Genomic DNA, 20260 nt, shown 5'->3' with positions numbered 1-20260 from the left:
CAAAAGAGTTTCCGGCTCAACATTAGGAAGAACGTCCTGACCGTTAGAGCGGTTCCTCAGTGGAACAGGCTTCTTCGGGAGGTGGTGGGCTCTCCTTCCTTGGAGGTTTTAAAACAGGCTAGATGGCCATCTAACAGTAATGCTAATTCTGTAAATTAGGCAGATCATGAGAAGTAGGGCAGGAATGGCTGCATCCGTGTTTACTTCTTAGTGCTTAATTCTCATGGCCCTTTTTTTACATGCCTGGGGAAATGCTGATCTCAATATTGGGGTCCGGAAGAAATTTGACCAGGGTTCCTAGAGGGGTTTTTGACATCTTTTGGGCATGGAGCGGGTGTCTCTGGAAGTATGGGTGTGGGGAGGCGTTTGTGAATTTTGCACATTGTGCTGGGGGTTGGACTAGATGACCCTGGAGGACCCTTCCCACTCTAAGGTTCTGTGATCCTGGTCTGCAGACTAAACAAGGAGGCTCCATCTGATTCACTGGGGGGATCACTCACTGTCTTTTCACCAGGGTTGGTGCTGTAGCTCTGATCCCTTTTGATTTCTTTCTGCCGTTCTGATATGTTTTCCTCCTTCTCTTCATAGCCAAATAAGTAAACGAATGTTTCCAGAGTTGGAGGCTGCCCAAGAGGAAGGGAAGGAGATGGAAGAGGAGGACCCAGAAGGACCTGGAATTGGCAAGAAGTCAAGGAAAGGCCCCCATCCCATGCAAGTGGGAAGTGGTGCTGAATTTTGGGAAAGAGCTGAGCCAGAGGTCTTGCCTCGGGAGACTTGGACTGCAGATGTACACAGCCAAAGGTTTAGGCAGTTCTGCTACCGTGAGGCGGAAGGGCCCCGAGAGGTTTGCAGCCAGCTCCATGGACTTTGCAGCCAGTGGCTGGAGCCGGAGAGGCGCACCAAGAAGCAGATCGTGGACCTGGTGATCCTGGAGCAGTTCCTGACTCTCCTGCCCCAGGAAATGCAGGGCTGGGTCAGAGGATGTGGGCCGGAGACCAGTTCCCAGGCGGTGGCCCTGGCCGAAGGTTTCCTCCTGAGCCAGGCAGAGGAGAAGAGGCAGGCACAACAGGTGAGGGAGCTTCATGGAGACCATTCAAGCTGTGATCTTTCACCTTATACGCATCCCTCCAGGCACTTCCCCAGGGTTGATAGAAAACCAGATCCCTGATTCTTGCAGCTCTGTTGATGGATGCAGGGATGGGGGTGGGGCAAGATTTGCTTCCTTGGTCTTTAGCCTTCCTGCTCTTCCCTGTCTCTCTTCCTGCTGTTCCAGAGGTTGGGACCATCTGTGAAGATGGAAGCGGAGGTCTCTGAGGAGGAAGGGTCTCCCTTGGAGGAAGAGCAGAAGGCGCAGGCCCAGGAGCGTGTCCAAGAGGCCCTCTCACACAGTAAGGGTGCCCTGTGGAAAGATTTGGGGTAGAAAAAGGGAAATACTTCTGCACACCACACAGAGTGGACTTCTGGGACTCAGTGCCATAGGATATAATGCTGACCACTCACTTGAAGGGATTTGTGGAGGGCAATTTCATTCTCAGTAGAACTGTGTCAGAATTACAAGGGAGACTAGGTCTTGTATATTAGTTTGAATTAGCTGATGACTCTCTGTAGGGTTATTTGTCCTAGAAGCCTTTGCTCTTTTTGCTGGCAACCAATTTTCCTTCTAAGCTGAGTTAGTGTGAGCTAGCCCACAGTATTTTAAGCCTTGGCTCACACATGTTTGTCTTAGCTCAGGAAAAATAGCCCCAGAGCAAACTACTTTCTGCATGTGGAATTCACTGCCACAGGAAGTGGTGGTGGCTACAAGCATAGCCAGCTTCAACAGGGGTTTGGATAAAAATATGGAGCAGAGGTCCATCGGTAGCTATCAGCCACAGCATATTATTGGAATTGTCTGGGGTAGTGATGCTCTGTATTCTTGTTGCTTAGGGTGGGGGAGGCAAAGTGGAAGGGCTTCTAGCCCCACTTGTGAACCTCCTGTCTTTTTTGGCCACTGTGTGACACAGACTGTTGGACTGGATGTGCCATTGGCCTGATCCAACATGGCTTCTCTTATATTCTTATGTGACACAGAGTGTTGGACTGGATGGGCCATTGGCCTGATCCAACATGGCTTCTCTTCTGTGAAACAGTGTTGGACTGGATGGGCCATTGGCCTGATCCAACAGGGCTTCTCTTATGTTCTTATGCAACACAGAGTGTTGGACTGGATGGGCCATTGGCCTGATCCAACAGGGCTTCTCTTATGTTCTTATGTGACACAGAGTGTTGGACCGGATGGGCCATAGGCCTGATCCAACAGGGCTTCTCTTATGTTCTTATGCAACACAGAGTGTTGGACTGGATGGGCTATTGGCCTGATCCAACAGGGCTTCTCTTATGTTCTTATGTGACACAGAGTGTTGGACTGGATGGGCCATTGGCCTGATCCAACATGGCTTCTCTTATGTTCTTATGTGACACAGAGTGTTGGACTGGATGGGCCATTGGCCTGATCCAACATGGCTTCTCTTATGTTCTTATGTGACACAGAGTGTTGGACTGGAGGGGCCACTGGCCTGATCCAACATGGCTTCTCTTATGTTCTTATGTGACTCAGAGTGTTGGACCGGATGGGCCATAGGCCTGATCCAACAGGGCTTCTCTTATGTTCTTATGCAACACAGAGTGTTGGACTGGATGGGCTATTGGCCTGATCCAACAGGGCTTCTCTTATGTGACACAGAGTGTTGGACTGGATGGGCCATTGGCCTGATCCAACATGGCTTCTCTTAAGTTCTTATGTGACACAGAGGGTTGGACTGGAGGGGCCACTGGCCTGATCCAACATGGCTTCTCTTCTGTTCTTATGTGACACAGAGTGTTGGACTGGAGGGGCCACTGGCCTGATCCAACATGGCTTCTCTTCTGTTCTTATGTGACACAGAGTGTTGGACTGGAGGGGCCACTGGCCTGATCCAACATGGCTTCTCTTCTGTTCTTATGTGACACAGAGTGTTGGACCGGATGGGCCATAGGCCTGATCCAACAGGGCTTCTCTTATGTTCTTATGCAACACAGAGTGTTGGACTGGATGGGCTATTGGCCTGATCCAACATGGCTTCTCTTCTGTTCTTATGTGACACAGAGTGTTGGACTGGAGGGGCCACTGGCCTGATCCAACATGGCTTCTCTTATGTTCTTATGTGACACAGAGTGTTGGACTGGATGGGCCATTGGCCTGATCCAACATGGCTTCTCTTCTGTTCTTATGTGACACAGAGTGTTGGACTGGAGGGGCCACTGGCCTGATCCAACATGGCTTCTCTTCTGTTCTTATGTGACACAGAGTGTTGCACTGGAGGGGCCACTGGCGTGATCCAACATGGCTTCTCTTCTGTTCTTATGTGACACAGAGTGTTGGACTGGAAGGGCCCACTGGCCTGATCCAACAGGGCTTCTCTTCTGTTCTTATGTGACACAGAGTGTTGGACTGGAGGGGCCACTGGCCTGATCCAACATGGCTTCTCTTCTGTTCTTATGTGACACAGAGTGTTGGACTGGAAGGGCCCACTGGCCTGATCCAACAGGGCTTCTCTTTTGTTCTTATGTGACACAGAGTGTTGGACTAGAGGGGCCATTGGCCTGATCCAACATGGCTTCTCTTCTGTTCTTATGTGACACAGAGTGTTGGACTAGAAGGGCCCACTGGCCTGATCCAACAGGGCTTCTCTTCTGTTCTTATGTGACACAGAGTGTTGGACTGGAGGGGCCACTGGCCTGATCCAACATGGCTTCTCTTCTGTTCTTATGTGACACAGAGTGTTGGACTGGAAGGGCCCACTGGCCTGATCCAACAGGGCTTCTCTTCTGTTCTTATGTGACACAGAGTGTTGGACTAGAGGGGCCATTGGCCTGATCCAACATGGCTTCTCTTCTGTTCTTATGTGACACAGAGTGTTGGACTGGAGGGGCCACTGGCCTGATCCAACAGGGCTTCTCTTATGTTCTTATGTGACACAGAGTGTTGGACTGGAGGGGCCACTGGCCTGATCCAACAGGGCTTCTCTTCTGTTCTTATGTGACACAGAGTGTTGGACTGGAGGGGCCACTGGCCTGATCCAACAGGGCTTCTCTTCTGTTCTTATGTGACACAGAGTGTTGGACTGGAGGGGCCACTGGCCTGATCCAACAGGGCTTCTCTTCTGTTCTTATGTGACACAGAGTGTTGGACTGGAGGGGCCACTGGCCTGATCCAACATGGCTTCTCTTCTGTTCTTATGTGACATCTCACCCCACCGAAAATCTAGATATGACATCAGAGGATCGACAGACTACCTGGAAACCCCTTGATATTACCCTGGATTTTCAGACAGTTCTGATTCTGACATATCTTTGATCTCATTTCTTCCCCCCGCAATAAAAAAAACAGACTCAAGGGGACATGGGAGGGGCCAAGCAGCAGGAGAATCACCTTTTGGGCCTTTGGTCTGATCGAGCAGGGATGCTGTCACTGTTTTGAGCTCTGGAGTTCACAGGATGAGTGTCACAGAAGTCTGAAATGTGATGGCAGTGTTTATAATCCTCTCCCCCACCCCCGGCCTTATGGGAACCTGAGGCTTCTCTTTCACCTCCCCCCTCCCCAAGTTTAATCAGCATTTCAGTGCGCAGGGCAGGGTTTCACATTGCATGAAGCAGGATTCAAAGAAGCAAAGGAAGTATGAAGTCTCTGCTAACACCCTCTATTCCAACATTCTCTCCCTCACAGGCAGTGAAGAGACGGTGCTGAGTCTTTGTGGAGGAGAGGAAACGGCTGCTGCCCCTGCAGTCCAGGTAGGGGAGATGAGCAGGGGACTGCCTGAGTTCCCCCCTCTTCCTCAGGGGGCCTTTTGCTCCTGCAGTTGCTGCTCATGTGTCTGAGCGAGAGGGGCTCGGAAGGCCGCTCCCTTTACCCCCCTGACAAGCTCTCCATCCTGCACCACCCCAGAATGCCCCTGTCCAGAGTACAGTCTTGACTGGGACAGTCTCTGATGAGGAAACCTGCTTTTTCTTTGAGGGTCCTTTTTCCTTCGAGGAGGTGGCTGTGTTTTTCATCGAGGCTGAGTGGGCCCTGCTGGATCCAGACCAAAGAGATCTCTACAGGGAAGTCATGCTGGAGAACTATGGGAACGTGGCCTCTCTGGGTAAGGATCTTTCGTGGATGCCAAAGGTGTGAATTGCTGCCCTTGCATTGAGGCGTGAATCAAAATATTGAAGAGCAGAATGTCCCTGTGAGGCTCGGTCTTGTACTCAGCCCCTCTGGAGGACTTCAGGAGATTAAGTGGCAGTGAAAGCAGCCGACACACTAAGCTGGTCCAGGGGCCACTGCGGCCAGCGTTGTGGTCAGCAGGAGAGGCCGGGTGGGAGTCACAGCCCAAGATGGAGACAGACAAAGGCCTCTTGTCAATCTTCCTCCTCTCTCTCTGTCCCAAACAAAGCAGGGATGTACAGGAGGCTGCAGTGGAGACAGACGAAGGGCTGGAGAGTCTCTCAAGAGGGTCTCACAACAATATTCCCTTCCCACGTGATCTGGCTGCGAGTGAGTGTGCTGCATCGTTATGTCAAGGGGATGGGCAAAGAACAGCCGTGGCAGATTTCAGCTTCTCTTCTAAGGAACTGTTGGTTGGGTAGAATTAGAAAGCCTTCTGGGTCAGGAGAAATGGAGGCCTTTTGGGAATTGAGCTCAGTTGTGGCTCATTTATTTTATTTTATTTATTTTGGTAAATTTATATTGCTCCCTTTCGGATTTTTAAAAAGTTTCATTCGTTTAAACTACTACAAGACAGAAGCATTGCAGAGTATACATAAAAAGAAAGGGGAAAGAGAGAAAAAGGGACATACAGAATGGGAGAAACAGAAAACAGAAACCAGTACAAATGTATCAGTTATAATTCCACCTCTCAATATAATACTCTAATCTTTCTACGTACAAGTATAAAAATCTCCATTAAATGTTACCTTCCTTTCTTCACATAAGAACATAAGAGAAGCCCTGTTGGATCAGGCCAATGGCGCCTCCAGTTCAACACTCTGGGTCACATAAGAACAGAAGAGAAGCCCTGTTGGATCAGGCCAATGGCCCATCCAGTCCAACACTCTGTGTCACAGAGGAACATAAGAGAAGCCATGTTGGATCAGGCCAATGGCGCCTCCAGTTCAACACTCTGTGTCACATAAGAACATAAGAGAAGCCCTGTTGGATCAGGCCAATGGCGCCTCCAGTTCAACACTCTGTGTCACATAAGAACATAAGAGAAGCCCTGTTGGATCAGGCCAATGGCCCATCCAGTCCAACACTCTGTGTCACATAAGAACATAAGAGAAGCCCTGTTGGATCAGGCCAATGGCCCCTCCAGTTCAACACTCTGTGTCACATAAGAACATAAGAGAGGCGATTTTGGATCAGGCCAATGGCCCCTCCAGTCCAACACTCTGTGTCACATAAGAACATAAGAGAGGCCATGTTGGATCAGGCCAATGGCCCCTCCAGTCCAACACTCTGTGTCACACAGTGGCAAAAAAAAAATTATATATATATACACACACACACATATACACACTGTGGATAATAGCCACTGATGGACCTCTGCTCCATATTTTGATCTAACCTCCTCTTGAAGGTGGCTATGCTTGTGGCTGCCACCACCTCCCGTGGCAGTGAATTCCACATGTTAATCACCCTTTGGGTGAAGAAGTACTTCCTTTTATCCGTTTTAACCTGTCTGCTCAGCAATTTCATCGAATGCCGACAAGTTCTTGTATTGTGAGAAAGGGAGAAAAGGACTTCTTTCTCTACTTTCTCCATCCCATGAATTATCTTGTAAACCTCTAGCATGTCACCCCGCAGTTGACGTTTCTCCAAGCTAAAGAGCCCCAAGCGTTTCAACCTTTCTTCATAGGGAAAGTGTTCCAGCCCTTTAATCATTCTAGTTGCCCTTTTCTGGACTTTCTCCAATGCTATATCTTTTTTGAGGTGCGGCGACCAGAAATGCACACAGTACTCCAAATGAGACCGCACCATCGATTTATACAGGGGCACTATGATACTGGCTGATTTATTTTCAATTCCCTTCCTAATAATTCCCAGCATGGTGTTGGCCTTTTTTATTGCAAACGCACACTCTCTTGACATTTTCAGTGAGTTATCTACCATTACCCCAAGATCTCTCTCTTGGTCAGTCTCTGCCAGTTCACACCCCATCAACTTGTATTTGTAGCTGGGATTCTTGGCCCCAATGTGCATTACTTTGCACTTGGCCACATTGAACCGCATCTGCCACGTTGACGCCCACTCACCCAGCCTCAACAGATCCCTTTGGAGTTCCTCACAATCCTCTCTGGTTCTCACCACCCTGAACAATTTAGTGTCATCCGCAAACTTGGCCACTTCACTGCTCACTCCCAACTCTAAATCATTTATGAACAAGTTAAAGAGTCTGGGACCCAGTACCGAGCCCTGCGGCACCCCACTGCTTACCGTCCTCCACTGCAAAGACTGCCCATTTATACTGACTCTCTGCTTCCTATTACTCAGCCAGTTTTTGATCCACAAGAGGACCTGTCCTTTTACTGCATGACTCTCAAGCTTTCTAAGGAGCCTTTGATGAGGAACTTTATCAAAAGCTTTCTGGAAGTCAAGGTAAACAACATCTATCGGGTCTCCTTTGTCCACATGTTTGTTCACCCCCTCAAAGAAATGTAACAGGTTAGTGAGGCAAGATCTTCCCTTACAGAACCCATGCTGAGTCTTCCTCAATAACCCGTGTTCATCAATGTGCCTACTCATTTTGTCCTTGATAATGGTTTCTACCAACTTTCCTGGTATTGAAGTCAGACTGACTGGCCTGTAATTTCCCGGATCTCCTCTGAAACCCTTTTTAAAGGTGGGGGTGACATTTGCTACTTTCCAGTTCTCAGGAACGGAGGCAGATTTCAATGAAAGATTACAGATTTTTGTTAGAAGATCCACAAGTTCAACTTTGAGTTCTTTCAGAACTCTCGGATGTATGCCATGTGGATCCGGTGACTTATTAGTTTTTAATTCGTCTATCAGTTGTAGGACTTCCTCTTTTGTCACCTCAATCCGACTCAGGTCTTTCAACACCCCTTCCATAATTAGTGGTTCTGAGGCGGGCAAAAAGTTCTCATCTTCCACAGTGAAGATGGAGGCAAAAAATTCATTCAGCTTCTCAGCCATTTCCCTATCCTCCTTCAGTAATCCTTTTACCCCATGGTCATCCAAGGGCCCCACTGCCTCCCTGGCTGGTTTCCTGTTTCTAATATATTTGAAGAAATTTTTATTGTTGGTCTTTATGTTTTTTGCAATATGCTCCTCATAGTCCCTTTTTGCCTGCCTGATCACAGACTTGCATTTGATTTGCCACAGCCTGTGTTCCCTTTTATTAATCTCGCTTGGACTGGTTTTCCACCGCTTAAAGGAGTCCTTCTTACCTTTTACAGTTTCCATTACTTTGTTTGTTATCCATGCAGGCCTTTTCTTATGCCTGTTTGTGCCTTTCCTAACTTGTGGTATGTATTTTATCTGAGCTTCTAGGATTATAGTTTTAAATAGCATCCAAGCTTCCCCAAGGGTTTTGACCGTATTTACCTTTCCTTTCAGTTTCCTCCTCACATGCCTCCTCATCTCAGAGAATTTACCCCTTTTAAAGTTAAACGTGGTTGTGGCGGTCTTTTTGGGCAACTCCCTGTTTATACAAAGGGTGAAATCAATAACATGGTCACTGCTCCCAAGTGGCGCAATCACTTTTACATCTCTCACCAAGTCTTGGGCATTACTTAGGACCAAATCCAGGATCGCCCCACCCCTGGTAGGTTCTGAGACCATCTGCTCCATAGCACAGTCATTGAGAGCATCAAGAAACTCAATCTCTTTCTCTCGACCAGAACACATATTGACCCGATCAATCTGCGGGTAGTTAAAATCACCTATTACGACACAGTTTTTACGTTTAGCCGCTATCTTTAAGCCTTCCATCATATTATAATCGTTCTCTCTGTTTTGATTTGGTGGGCGATAACAAACTCCCATAGTCAAATTTCCTTTTGGGCCCTCTATTTCAACCCAAAGCATTTCTAAAAGGGAATCTAATTCTCTGAGCTCAGTCTTACTGGACCGTATATCCTCTCTGACATACCGAGCAACCCCACCTCCAACCCTTCCCTCCCTATCCTTCCGATATAACTTATATCCAGGAATCACCGTATCCCACTGATTCTCCTCATTCCACCAAGTTTCTGAAATTCCCACAATGTCTATGTTTTCTCCCAACACTAAACATTCCAATTCACCGATTTTACTTCGAACACTTCTAGCATTTGCATACAAACATCTATAATTTCCCTGGCAAGCTGGGCCCGCCACCTTCCTCCTGCCACCTCGAGACTCTGGGAGACAGTCCATACTGTTTGTCACCATCACAGTGGACAACTCTGGTCAGTTTAAAAACTGCTCTGCCAACTTTTTTGATTTTAAGCGCCAGCAGCCTGGTTCCATCCGGGGACAAGTGGAGACCGTCTCTTTTGTACAGCTCCCGCTTGTTCCAGAAAGCATCCCAGTGCCTAACAAACTTAAACCCTTCCTCCTTACACCATCGTCTTATCCACATATTGAGACTTCTAATTTGTGCCTTTCTCTCCTGCCCTGCACGTGGAACAGGTAGCACTTCTGAGAAGGCTACCTTGGAGGTCCTGGCCTTAAGTCTCCCGCCTAGCAGCCTAAATTTTTCCTCCAGGACCTCACGACTGCATTTCCCCACATCGTTGGTGCCAAGATGCACCACGACCACAGGCTCCTCCCCAGCACTGTCTATTAGCCTATCTACTACACGCGTAATGTCCGCTACCTTTGCACCAGGCAGGCAAGTCACCATACGGTCAGTACGCGGTTTCGCCACCCAGCTGTCTACTTGCCTAAGGATCGAATCACCAATTACCAAGACCTTCCCTCTCCCCCTGCCCAGGGATGGTTCCTTGGCGCGAAAGGATTCCTGCTCACCAACCGAAGAAGAGGTCCCTTCTGAGGGCGCATTTCCCTTAACCTCAGCACGGTGCCCTGTTCCCTCTCGACCCTCACGCTCTCTGGCAGCAACGGGGCTGCTACGTTCAGAGCGGGGCTCATCTAACAGGTCCCCGAGAGTCTTCTCTGAGTGCCTAACTGACCATCTCTGCTTCTCCAGGGCAGTCACCTCGGCCTCAAGGGTACGAACTCATTCCCTGAGGACCAGGAGCTCCTTGCATCGAGCACACACCCAAGACTTCTCTCCTTTGGGCAGATAGTCGTACATGTGACACTCAGTGCAAAACACTGGAAAGCCCCCAACCCCCTGCTGGCATTCTATCTTCATGATATATATATATTTTTAAAATATACAGTCCTCTTTAAATGCTGTTTGTTTAAGTGGCTCCCCTTCTGGATGGTCAACTTACCTTATTGGGAGAACAAGGAAATCAGGGATCTGGGTTCCTGGTCCTTAGGGAGCCCCTAGGCGAAGAGCCACAGGCCAAGAGCCCTTTAGCTCTCTGGCAAGGCACAGCTTAAAATGCAAAGAGGGTGGAGTAGAGGCACTCCTAAGCCATCAGCAGCAATCACTCTCAATCACTTTCACCTTTAGCCCACTCAACCAAACAAACAGTTATCACAACTCAGAATTTTAAGCAGTCCCACAAACCTCAGAATGAAGTCTTTCAAAACTCAGAAATTCTCAGCAACTTCTCCAGCTGTCTCAGCTATCCGAGCTGCTCTGCTCTGTTCTGCTCTCTCTCAGACCTCTGGCCCATCCAGTCAACACTCTGTGTCACATAAGAACATAAGAGAAGCCCTGTTGGATCAGGCGAAGGGCCCCTCCAGTCCAACACTCTGTGTCACATAAGAACATAATAGATCGTGATCTATTGCACTTTATAGCACCGTTTTATCCATCTAATTAACTATGTGATTGAATTTGTAACTGAATTGTATTTTAAAATTGTTTGTTTTATATTGTATTTTACTTATATCACGGTGTTCCGTGTCTGTGAGCCGCCCTGAGCCCGCCATTGGCGGGGGAGGGCGGGATATAAAAATAAATTTATCTTATCTTATCTTATAAGAGAAGCCATGTTGGATCAGGCCAATGGTCCCTCCAGTCCAACACTCTGTGTCACATAAGAACATAAGAGAGGCCATGTTGGATCAGGCCAATGGCCCCTCCAGTCCAACACTCTGTGTCACATAAGAACAGAAGAGAAGCCCTGTTGGATCAGACCAGTGGCCCCTCCAGTACGACACTCTGGGTCACATAAGAACATAAGAGAAGCCCTGTTGGATCAGGCCCATGGCCCCTCCAGTCCAACACTCTGGGTCACATAAGAACATAAGAGAAGCCCTGTTGGATCAGGCCCATGGCCCCTCCAGTCCAACACTCTGTGTCACATAAGAACAGAAGAGAAGCCATGTTGGATCAGGCCAATGGCCCTTCCAGTCCAACACTCTGTGTCACATAAGAACATAAGAGAGGCCATGTTGGATCAGGCCAATGGCCCCTCCAGTCCAACACTCTGTGCCGCATAAGAACAGAAGAGAAGCCATGTTGGATCAGGCCAATGGCCCATCCAGTCTAACACCCTGTGTCACACAGTGGCAAAAAAAAGGAGGTTCACAAGTGGGGCTAGAAGCCCTTCCACTTTGCCGCCTCCTTCCCAAGCACCAAGAATACAGATCATCACTGCCCCAGACAGTTCCAATAATATGCTGTGGCTAATAGCCACTGATGGACCTCTGCTCCATATTTTTATTTAAACCTCTCTTGAAGCTTTTCCTACTGTGGTCACTCACATGTCTCCAGGCCTCCCCTCCCTCGTCCAGCAACTGGCATCCCTTCCAAAAACCTTGGGGGTTCCCTTAAAATTGTGGGGCTTACTTGGAGAGGTATTGACATGCTAAGAAGACATTGCCGAGAATAGGGTAACTTACAAACAGAACCAATGATATTCCAGGCAGAAAAAATGCACAAGCTAAAGCCAGCTCCTGTTGACCTGGTGTGCAACGTGAGAAGTCTTCCATGGGTGTTCAAGGTCATCTAGTTAGAGCCAGACATTACCACGGTTACCAGATAAAGGATCAATGGCTAACGTCTCTCTCCTGCGCATCTTGTGAAAAGATATTAGCAAGCAGAATGCCAGAGCTAATACAGTCAGATACACATTCACAAATGGATATTTCTTCAGCTTGGAGAAACGTCGACTGCGGGGTGACATGATAGAGGTTTACAAGATAATGCATGGGATGGAGGAAGTAGAGAAAGAAGTCCTTTTCTCCCTTTCTCACAATATAAGAACTCGTGGGCATTCGATGAAATTGCTGAGCAGTCAGGTTAAAACGGATAAAAGGAAGTCCTTCTTCGCCCAAAGGATGATTAACATGTGGAATTCACTGCCACAGGAGGTGGTGGCGGCTACAAGCATAGCCAGCTTTAAGAGGGGATTGGATAAAAATATGGAGCAGAGGTTCATCAGTGGCTATTAGCACACACAGATATATTGGCCACTGTGTGACACACAGTGTTGGACTGGATGGGCCATTGGCCTGATCCAACAGGGCTTCTCTTATGTGACACAGAGTATTGGACTGGAGGGGCCACTGGCCTGATCCAACAAGGCTTCTCTTATGTTCTTATGTGACACAGAGTGTTGGACTGGAAGGGCCACTGGCCTGATCCAACAGGGCTTCTCTTATGTTCTTATGTGACACAGAGTATTGGACTGGAGGGGCCACTGGCCTGATCCAACAAGGCTTCTCTTATGTTCTTATGTGACACAGAGTATTGGACTGGAGGGGCCACTGGCCTGATCCAACAGGGCTTTTCTTATGTTCTTATGTGACACAGAGTATTGGACTGGAGGGGCCACTGGCCTGATCCAACAGGGCTTCTCTTATGTTCTTATGTGACACAGAGTATTGGACTGGAGGGGCCACTGGCCTGATCCAACAGGGCTTCTCTTATGTTCTTATGTGACACAGAGTATTGGACTGGAAGGGCCACTGGCCTGATCCAACAAGGCTTCTCTTATGTTCTTATGTGACACAGAGTATTGGACTGGAGGGGCCACTGGCCTGATCCAACAGGGCTTTTCTTATGTTCTTATGTGACACAGAGTGTTGGACTGGATGGGCCATTGGCCTGATCCAACAGGGCTTCTCTTTTGTTCTTATGTGACTCAGAGTGTTGGACTGGATGGGCCATTGGCCTGATCCAACAGGGCTTCTCTTATGTTCTTATGTGACGCAGAGTGTTGGACTGGATGGGCCACTGGCCTGATCCAACAGGGCTTCTGTTATGTTCTTATGTGACGCAGAGTGTTGGACTAGATGGGCCACTGGCCTGATCCAACATGGCTTCTCTTATGTTCTTATACATTTAGTAAAGAATGAATATACATCCATGGTTGTATGATTGTACAACACCGCAGGAATGGGTATAAATGACTATAAGTGAACAACCCCCTGACTCTGGAATCCGATTGTAAGGGAACCTGACAGTGTTTATAATTGATTTGGATGAAGGAATAGAGGAAATCCTTCTTAAATTTGCAAATAATACAAAACTGGGAGGGGTAGCAAATATAGTAGGAGACAGAGTCAAGATACAAAATGATCTTGACAGGCTGGAAAACTGGGCTACATTTTAACAGGGATAAATGTAAAGTTTTCCATACAGGTGGGAAAATCAAATGCATTAGTATAGGATGGGGGAGACTCGTCTCGAAAGTAGTATGTGTGAAAAGGATCTGCGGATCTTTTCGGACCATAAACAGGACACAAGTCAGCAATGGAATGCAGTAGCTAAAAAGGTAAATGTAATTTTGGGCTGTAACAACACAATTATAGCATCCAGGTCATGCAAAGTTATGATATTGCTTTACTCTGCTCCGGTTAGACCTTGCCTACAGTATTGTGTTCAGTTTGGGGTATCACTAGGGCTTTTTTTGTAGCAGGAACTCCTTTGCATATTAGGCCACACCTCCCTGATGTAGCCAGTCCTCCAAGAGCTTACAGTGGGCCCTGTAAGAAGAGCCCTGTAAGCTCTTGAAGACTGGGTAGATCAGGGGTGTGTGGCTTCGTATACTAAGGAGTTCCTGCTACAAAAAAAGCCATGGGTACCACAATTTAAGAAAAATATAGACAAGCTGGAAGGGGTCCAGAGGAGGGTGATGAAGATGGTGAGGGGTCTGGAGACCAAGTCCTATGAGGAAAGGTTGAAGGAGCTGGGCATGTTTAGCCTGGAGAGGAGGCTGCTGAGAAGTGATAGGATCGCCATCTTCAAGTCCTTGAAGGGCTGTCATCTAGAGGATGGTGTGGAATTGTTTTCTGTGGCCCCTGAAGGTAGGACCAGAACCAGCAGGTTGAAATTAAATCAGAAGAGTTTCCGGCTCAACATTAGGAAGAACTTCCTGGCCGTTAGAGCGGTTCCTCTGTGGAACAGGCTTCCGTGAGGTGGTGGGCTCTCCTTTGGAGGTTTTCAAACAGAGGTTAGATCCTGTGAACAATGACAGATCTTGAGAAGGAGAGCGGGAAGGGTTGCATCAGTGCTTAGTTCTCATAGCCCCTTCTTACTTGTCCAGGGAAATGCCAATCAGTGCTTGGGGTCAGGAAACTGGCCGGGGGACCTGGAGGGTTTTTGTTTTTGCCACCTTCTGGGAATGGAAAAGAACAGTGGCAGCACAATATATAGAATACAAAAATAACCAAAATATTGTGCAAAAACAAACACTCTTGACTAGTGTGTACAAAATTCTAATAACATGAAATGAGCAGCCTACAACAGTGGGCATACATTCATACAGTATAAATAGAAAACAAACGAAAGTCTCAAAACAACATTCCAGGGAGGACCCCACACAGTCTCTGAGTTTTCCAAACTGAGTACTGAGACTCAATAATAAAGTTCCACAGGAGTCCCTCCGTTGCTTGTTGACTTCTGAAGGAGAAATTCTAGCCTTCACGCAAACCCCGGCTTTGATTGCGTTCCGCTGCTCCTGCAGCTTCCTCGTAAGTCAACTGAAACTTCCAGCCAAGTTCTCTCTGAAACGCCCATTTTTAAGACACCGAAATGGGCATTTGAGAGAGAACTTGGCTGGAAGTTTCAGTTGACTTACGAGGAAGCTGCAGGAGCAGCGGAACGCAATCAAAGCCACTGTTGTAGGCTGTTCATCTCATGTTATTAGAATTTTGTATACACTAGTCAAAAGTGTTTGTTTTTGCACAATATTTTGGTTATTTTTGTTTACCTTCTGGGAATGGAGCAGGGGTCACTGGGGCTGTGGGGAGGGGAGGCATTTGTGAATTTCCTGCACTGTGCAGGGGATTGGACTAGATTTTGGAAGTCCCAACTCTACAGTTCTAGGACAAGATTCTTGGCACTTTTTCTCTTAAAGCACGTTTTGGGTAGGGAACAGATAGTCAGAATATAGGATAAGCTCTACAGGAGGGCTGGCCAGGGAAAGGTTGGGGCCAGTGTCTTAGGAGAGAACATGCATGATAATTAATCAGGAGCTTCTGATTGGTGGCTTGGCTTCGTATCTGAGTGGTGATTTGACCTCCCTCTTTATTCCAGCAGGAGATGTTGAGGAGTCAGTTGGGAAATTTCAGGGATTGTCACAGGAAAAAGCCAGGAATGAAAAGGCTGAAGGAAATTTCGAGAATAGAGATGGGCCAGAGAAGCAGGAAGGAAACTGTGGGGGCTTCAGTGAAATCCCACCCCATAGCCATCACCAGCGGACTCATTCAGGAGTAAAGTCATTCATCTGCTCTAAGAGTGGAATGACATTTTCCACTGGGAGGAAGGGTAATGTATGTTTTCCAAACCACAGTATAATCAACTCATGTAAATGCTGTTATTGCAGAAAGTACTTCAGATACAGATCACAGCTTCTTATACACCAAAAAATACACACAGCACAGAAGTATTTTGAATTCTCAGAGTGTGGAAAGAAGTTCAATATGAATTCCAGTCTTCAAAAGCACCAACCATTTGAATGCTCAGAGTGCAGAAAGAGATTCAGTCAGAGTGGCCATCTTAAAAGACATCAAAGAATTCACACAGGGGAGAGACCTTTTGAATGTTCAGAGTGTGGAAAGAAATTCAGTCAGAGCAGCCATCTGCAACAGCATCTTCGAACCCACACAGGGCAGAAACCTTTTGAATGCTCAGAGTACGGAAAGAGATTCAATCTGAGTTCCGACCTTCGAAAGCATCGAAGATCTCACACAGGGGAAAAGCCTTTTGAATGTTCAAAGTGTGGAAAGAGATTTAGTCAGAGTGGTGATCTTCAACAGCATCTAAGAACCCACACAGGGGAGAAACCATATGAATGCTTGGAGTGTGGAAAAAGGTACAGACTCAGTGAACATCTTCGACGACATCAAAGAGCCCACACAGGGGAGAAACCTTTTGAATGCTCAGAGTGTGGAAAGAGGTTCAGTCTGGATTCAGACCTTCGAAAGCATCGAAGAACCCACACAGGGGAGAGGCCCTTTGAATGCTCAGACTATGGAAAGAGATTCAGTGAGAGGAGGACTCTTAAAAAACATGAAAGAACCAACACTGGGAAGAAACCTTTTGGATGTTCAGAGTGTGGAAAGAGATACAGTTGGAGTGGCACTCTTCAAAATCATCAAAAAACCCATACAGGGGAGAAACCTTTTGAATGCTCAAAGTGTCGAAAGAGATTCAGTCAGAATGGTAATCTTCAACTGCACCAAAGAACTCACACCGGGGAGAAACCTTTTGAATGCTCAGAGTGTGGAAAGAGATTTAGTCAGAATGGTAATCTTCAACTGCACCAAAGAACTCACACAGGGGAGAAACCTTTTGAATGCTCAGAGTGTGGAAAGAGATTTAGTCAGAATGGTAATCTTCAACTGCACCAAAGAACTCACACAGGGGAGAAACCTTTTGAATGCTCAGAGTGTGGAAAGAGATTCAGTACGAGTGGCAGTTTTCAAAAGCATCAAAGAACCCACACCGGGGAGAAACCATTTGAATGCTCAGAGTGTGGAAAGAGATTCAGTACGAGTGGCAGTTTTCAACAGCATCACAGAACCCACACAGGTGAGAAACCTTTTGAATGCCCAGAGTGTGGAAAGAGATTCAGTAAGAGTGGTGGCCTTCAGTATCATCAAAGAACCCACACGGGGGAAAAACCTTATGAATGCTCAAATTGTGGAAAGAGATTCAGTAGGAATAACAATCTTCAACAGCATCAGAGAACCCACACAGGGGAGAAGCCTTTCGAATGCTCAGAGTGTGGAAAGAGATTCAGTGGGAGTGGTAGTCTTCAAAAGCATCAAAGAACCCACACCGGGGAGAAACCTTATGAATGCTCAGAGTGTGGAAAGAGATTTAGTCAGAATGGTAATCTTCATCTGCACCAAAGAACTCACACAGGGGAGAAACCTTTTGAATGCTTAGAGTGTGGAAAGAGATTCAGTACGAGTGGCAGTCTTCAAAAGCATCAAAGAATCCACACTGGGGAGAAACCATTTGAATGCTCAGAGTGTGGAAGGAGATTCAGTGAGAGGGGGACTCTTCACCAGCATCACAGAACCCACACAGGTGAGAAACCTTTTGAATGCCCAGAGTGTGGAAAGAGATTCAGTAAGAGTGGTGGTCTTCAATATCATCAAAGAACCCACACGGGGGAGAAACCTTACAAATGCTCAAATTGTGGAAAGAGGTTCAGTAGGAATAACAATCTTCAACAACATCAGAGAACCCACACAGGGGAGAAACCTTTTGAATGCTCCGAGTGTGGAAAGAGATTCAGTGGGAGTGACAGTCTTCAAAAGCATCAAAGAACCCACACTGGGGAGAAACCTTATGAATGCTCAGAGTGTGGAAAGAGATTCAGTGAGAGGGGAACTCTTCAACAACATCAGAGAACCCACACAGGTGAGAAACCTTTTGAATGCCTAGAGTGTGGAAAGAGATTCACTGTGAGTTCCAGTCTTCGAAAGCACCAAAGAACCCACACAGGGGAAAAGCTTTTTTGAAAGTTCAGAGTGCAGAAAGAAATTCAGTTGGAGTGGCCTTCTTCAGCAGCATCACAGAACCCACACAGGGGAAATACTGTACCTTTTGAGTACTCAGAGTTTGGAAAGCGATTGAATCAAAGTGACCATCTTCAAGAGCATCAAAGAACACATGCAGGGAGAGAAACCTTTTGAGTCCTTAGAGTGTGGAAAGAGATTACAGTGTTTTTTCCCCCGATTCTCTTTCCCTTTTAAAGAAAATAAATACAATACAATAATAACTGTAAAGGCATCAATATATAACTTATCTAAAAGGAAGGGGGCGCTAAGATAACAGAATGTCTTTATAAACAGCTCATTTAGCAACTGAATTGGTGTACAATGGATCGTTATCGATCTTTTCGAGTATAGGGGACCATTTAGCAAAATACTTATGGTGGGTTTGGAGAGGGTTGAACTGATTCAGGCCTGTGGGAATCTTGTCCATAACAATATGGCCCCATATCTTATTAAGCCAGGAGTCTGTAGTCACACCTTTGGGGCCTTTCCAAGTTTGAGCTATAGTCCAGGGGTAGCCAACGGTAGCTCTCCAGATGTTTTTTGCCTACAACTCCCATCAGCCCCAGCCATTGGCCATGCTGGCTGGGACTGATGGGAGTTGTAGGCAAAAAACATCTGGAGAGCTACCGTTGGCCACCCCTGCTATAGCGTACTTAATAGCTGTTGTAAGTGCAATAATCAGTGATTTTTTTGGTAGAGGTTATGTTGAAAGTACACCAATTATTAAGGAGAACTCTGTCTGGCTTCAAAGGGATAGCCAAGTCAGTTATGTCTTTAATAAGAGATAGATTTTATATTTAGATTGATTAGATTTATATCCTGCCCTCCCCTCTGAAGCAGACTCAGGGCGGCTCACAGCTGACAAAATCACAATAAAACAATTCAACATTAATTACGTGTAAACAATTCAACAGATCAACAATTCGTAATTAAAATTAAACAATTAAAACAATTTGGTGCTGATATCATTTGACATCCTTTCATTTCCGATGGCATTAGGTATCTTTTCCCGCTACTATATCGGCAATTCAGGATCAATTAAAAGCTAGCCAGAATAGTGTTGTTTTGCAGGCCTTGCGGAAGTGGATGAGGTCCCGCAAGGCCCTAACCCCCTCTGGCAGCTGGTTGCACCAATAAGGGGCGGCAATCAAGAAGGCTCTTTCTCTGGTGGACTGCAATCTTGACTCCCTCGGCCCAGGGATCGATAGTAGTTTTTGGGTTCCACATCTAAGTGCCCTCTGGGGAATGTGTGAGGAGAGACGGTCCCTAAGGTAGACAGGTCCTCGGCAATGTTCCCTCTAAGCTGCAGAGTCTTGTGAGCAAAAATTCTACTTTACGAGCTACTGACATTAAAGTATTGAGCTACTGGCATTCAAGTTGTGAGCTCCTGCATAAATTATTGTGTTCTGGGTTCATCCTTCCTGAGCTAAGACAAAAATGTGTGAGCAGGAAGCTAAAAATCTGTGAGCTAGCTCACGCTACCTCAGCTTAGAGGGAATACTGGTCCTCAGCCATAAAGGGCTTTAAAGGTGATGACCAGCACCTTGTAGCGAATCCGGTATACGATTGGCAGCCAGTGCAGTTCCCGCAGCCCCGGCTATGAGAGCCGGTTCCCCACCTGGAGAGCCCTAATAACAATCTGGCTGCCGTGTTCTAGATTCGAGACAGGGGCAGCCCCTTGTAGAGGGCATTACAGTAGTCCAACCTCGAGGTGACTGTAGCATAGATCACAGTTGCCAGGTCGCCGTGCTCGAGGAAGGGAACCAACCATCTCACCTGTCTAAGATAGAAAAAGGCGGTGGCAGCTATCTGGGCCTCTATTGTCAAGGAAGGCTCCAGTAGCACCCCCAAGCTTCTGACCCTGGGCGCCGTTGTTAGCGGCGCACCATCAAAAGCAGGTAGGGGGATTTCCCAACTCAGACAAAGGACCTCTGTCTTCATTGGATTCAGCTTCAGTCGGCTCAGCCTAAGCCATCCTGCCTCGGCTTGCAGCTCCAGCTCCAGATTTTCTGGGACACAGCCAGACCGGCCATCCATTAGTAGATAGAGCTGAGTGTCGTCAGTGTACTGGTGGCAACTCAGCCCATTGCTCCGCGCAATCTGGGCAAGGGGGCACATTTAGGTGTTAAACAAAATCAGGGAAAGCACCGCCCCCCC

General features: G+C 47.1%; 1 protein-coding gene across 1 annotated transcript; it reads left to right on the top strand.

Annotated features, from left to right (window-relative positions):
* The first annotated feature begins 325 nt into the window (after nt 1-325).
* Nucleotides 326-18064, top strand: LOC132571388 (zinc finger protein 345-like). The gene is made up of 7 exons (XM_060238185.1): nt 326-346; nt 1274-1388; nt 4745-4809; nt 4964-5159; nt 15630-15802; nt 16067-16577; nt 16644-18064. Exons 1-7 carry the CDS (start codon nt 326-328, stop codon nt 18062-18064), a joined length of 2502 nt encoding a protein of 833 aa, XP_060094168.1.
* The last annotated feature ends 2196 nt before the right edge of the window (nt 18065-20260 follow it).

The sequence above is a fragment of the Heteronotia binoei genome, chromosome 5, assembly GCF_032191835.1.
Source record: "Heteronotia binoei isolate CCM8104 ecotype False Entrance Well chromosome 5, APGP_CSIRO_Hbin_v1, whole genome shotgun sequence".
In the NCBI taxonomy this organism is placed as follows: Eukaryota; Metazoa; Chordata; class Lepidosauria; order Squamata; family Gekkonidae; genus Heteronotia; species Heteronotia binoei.
The sequence above is the reverse complement of the archived record's forward strand: the minus strand, read 5'-3'. Positions and strand labels throughout refer to the sequence as shown.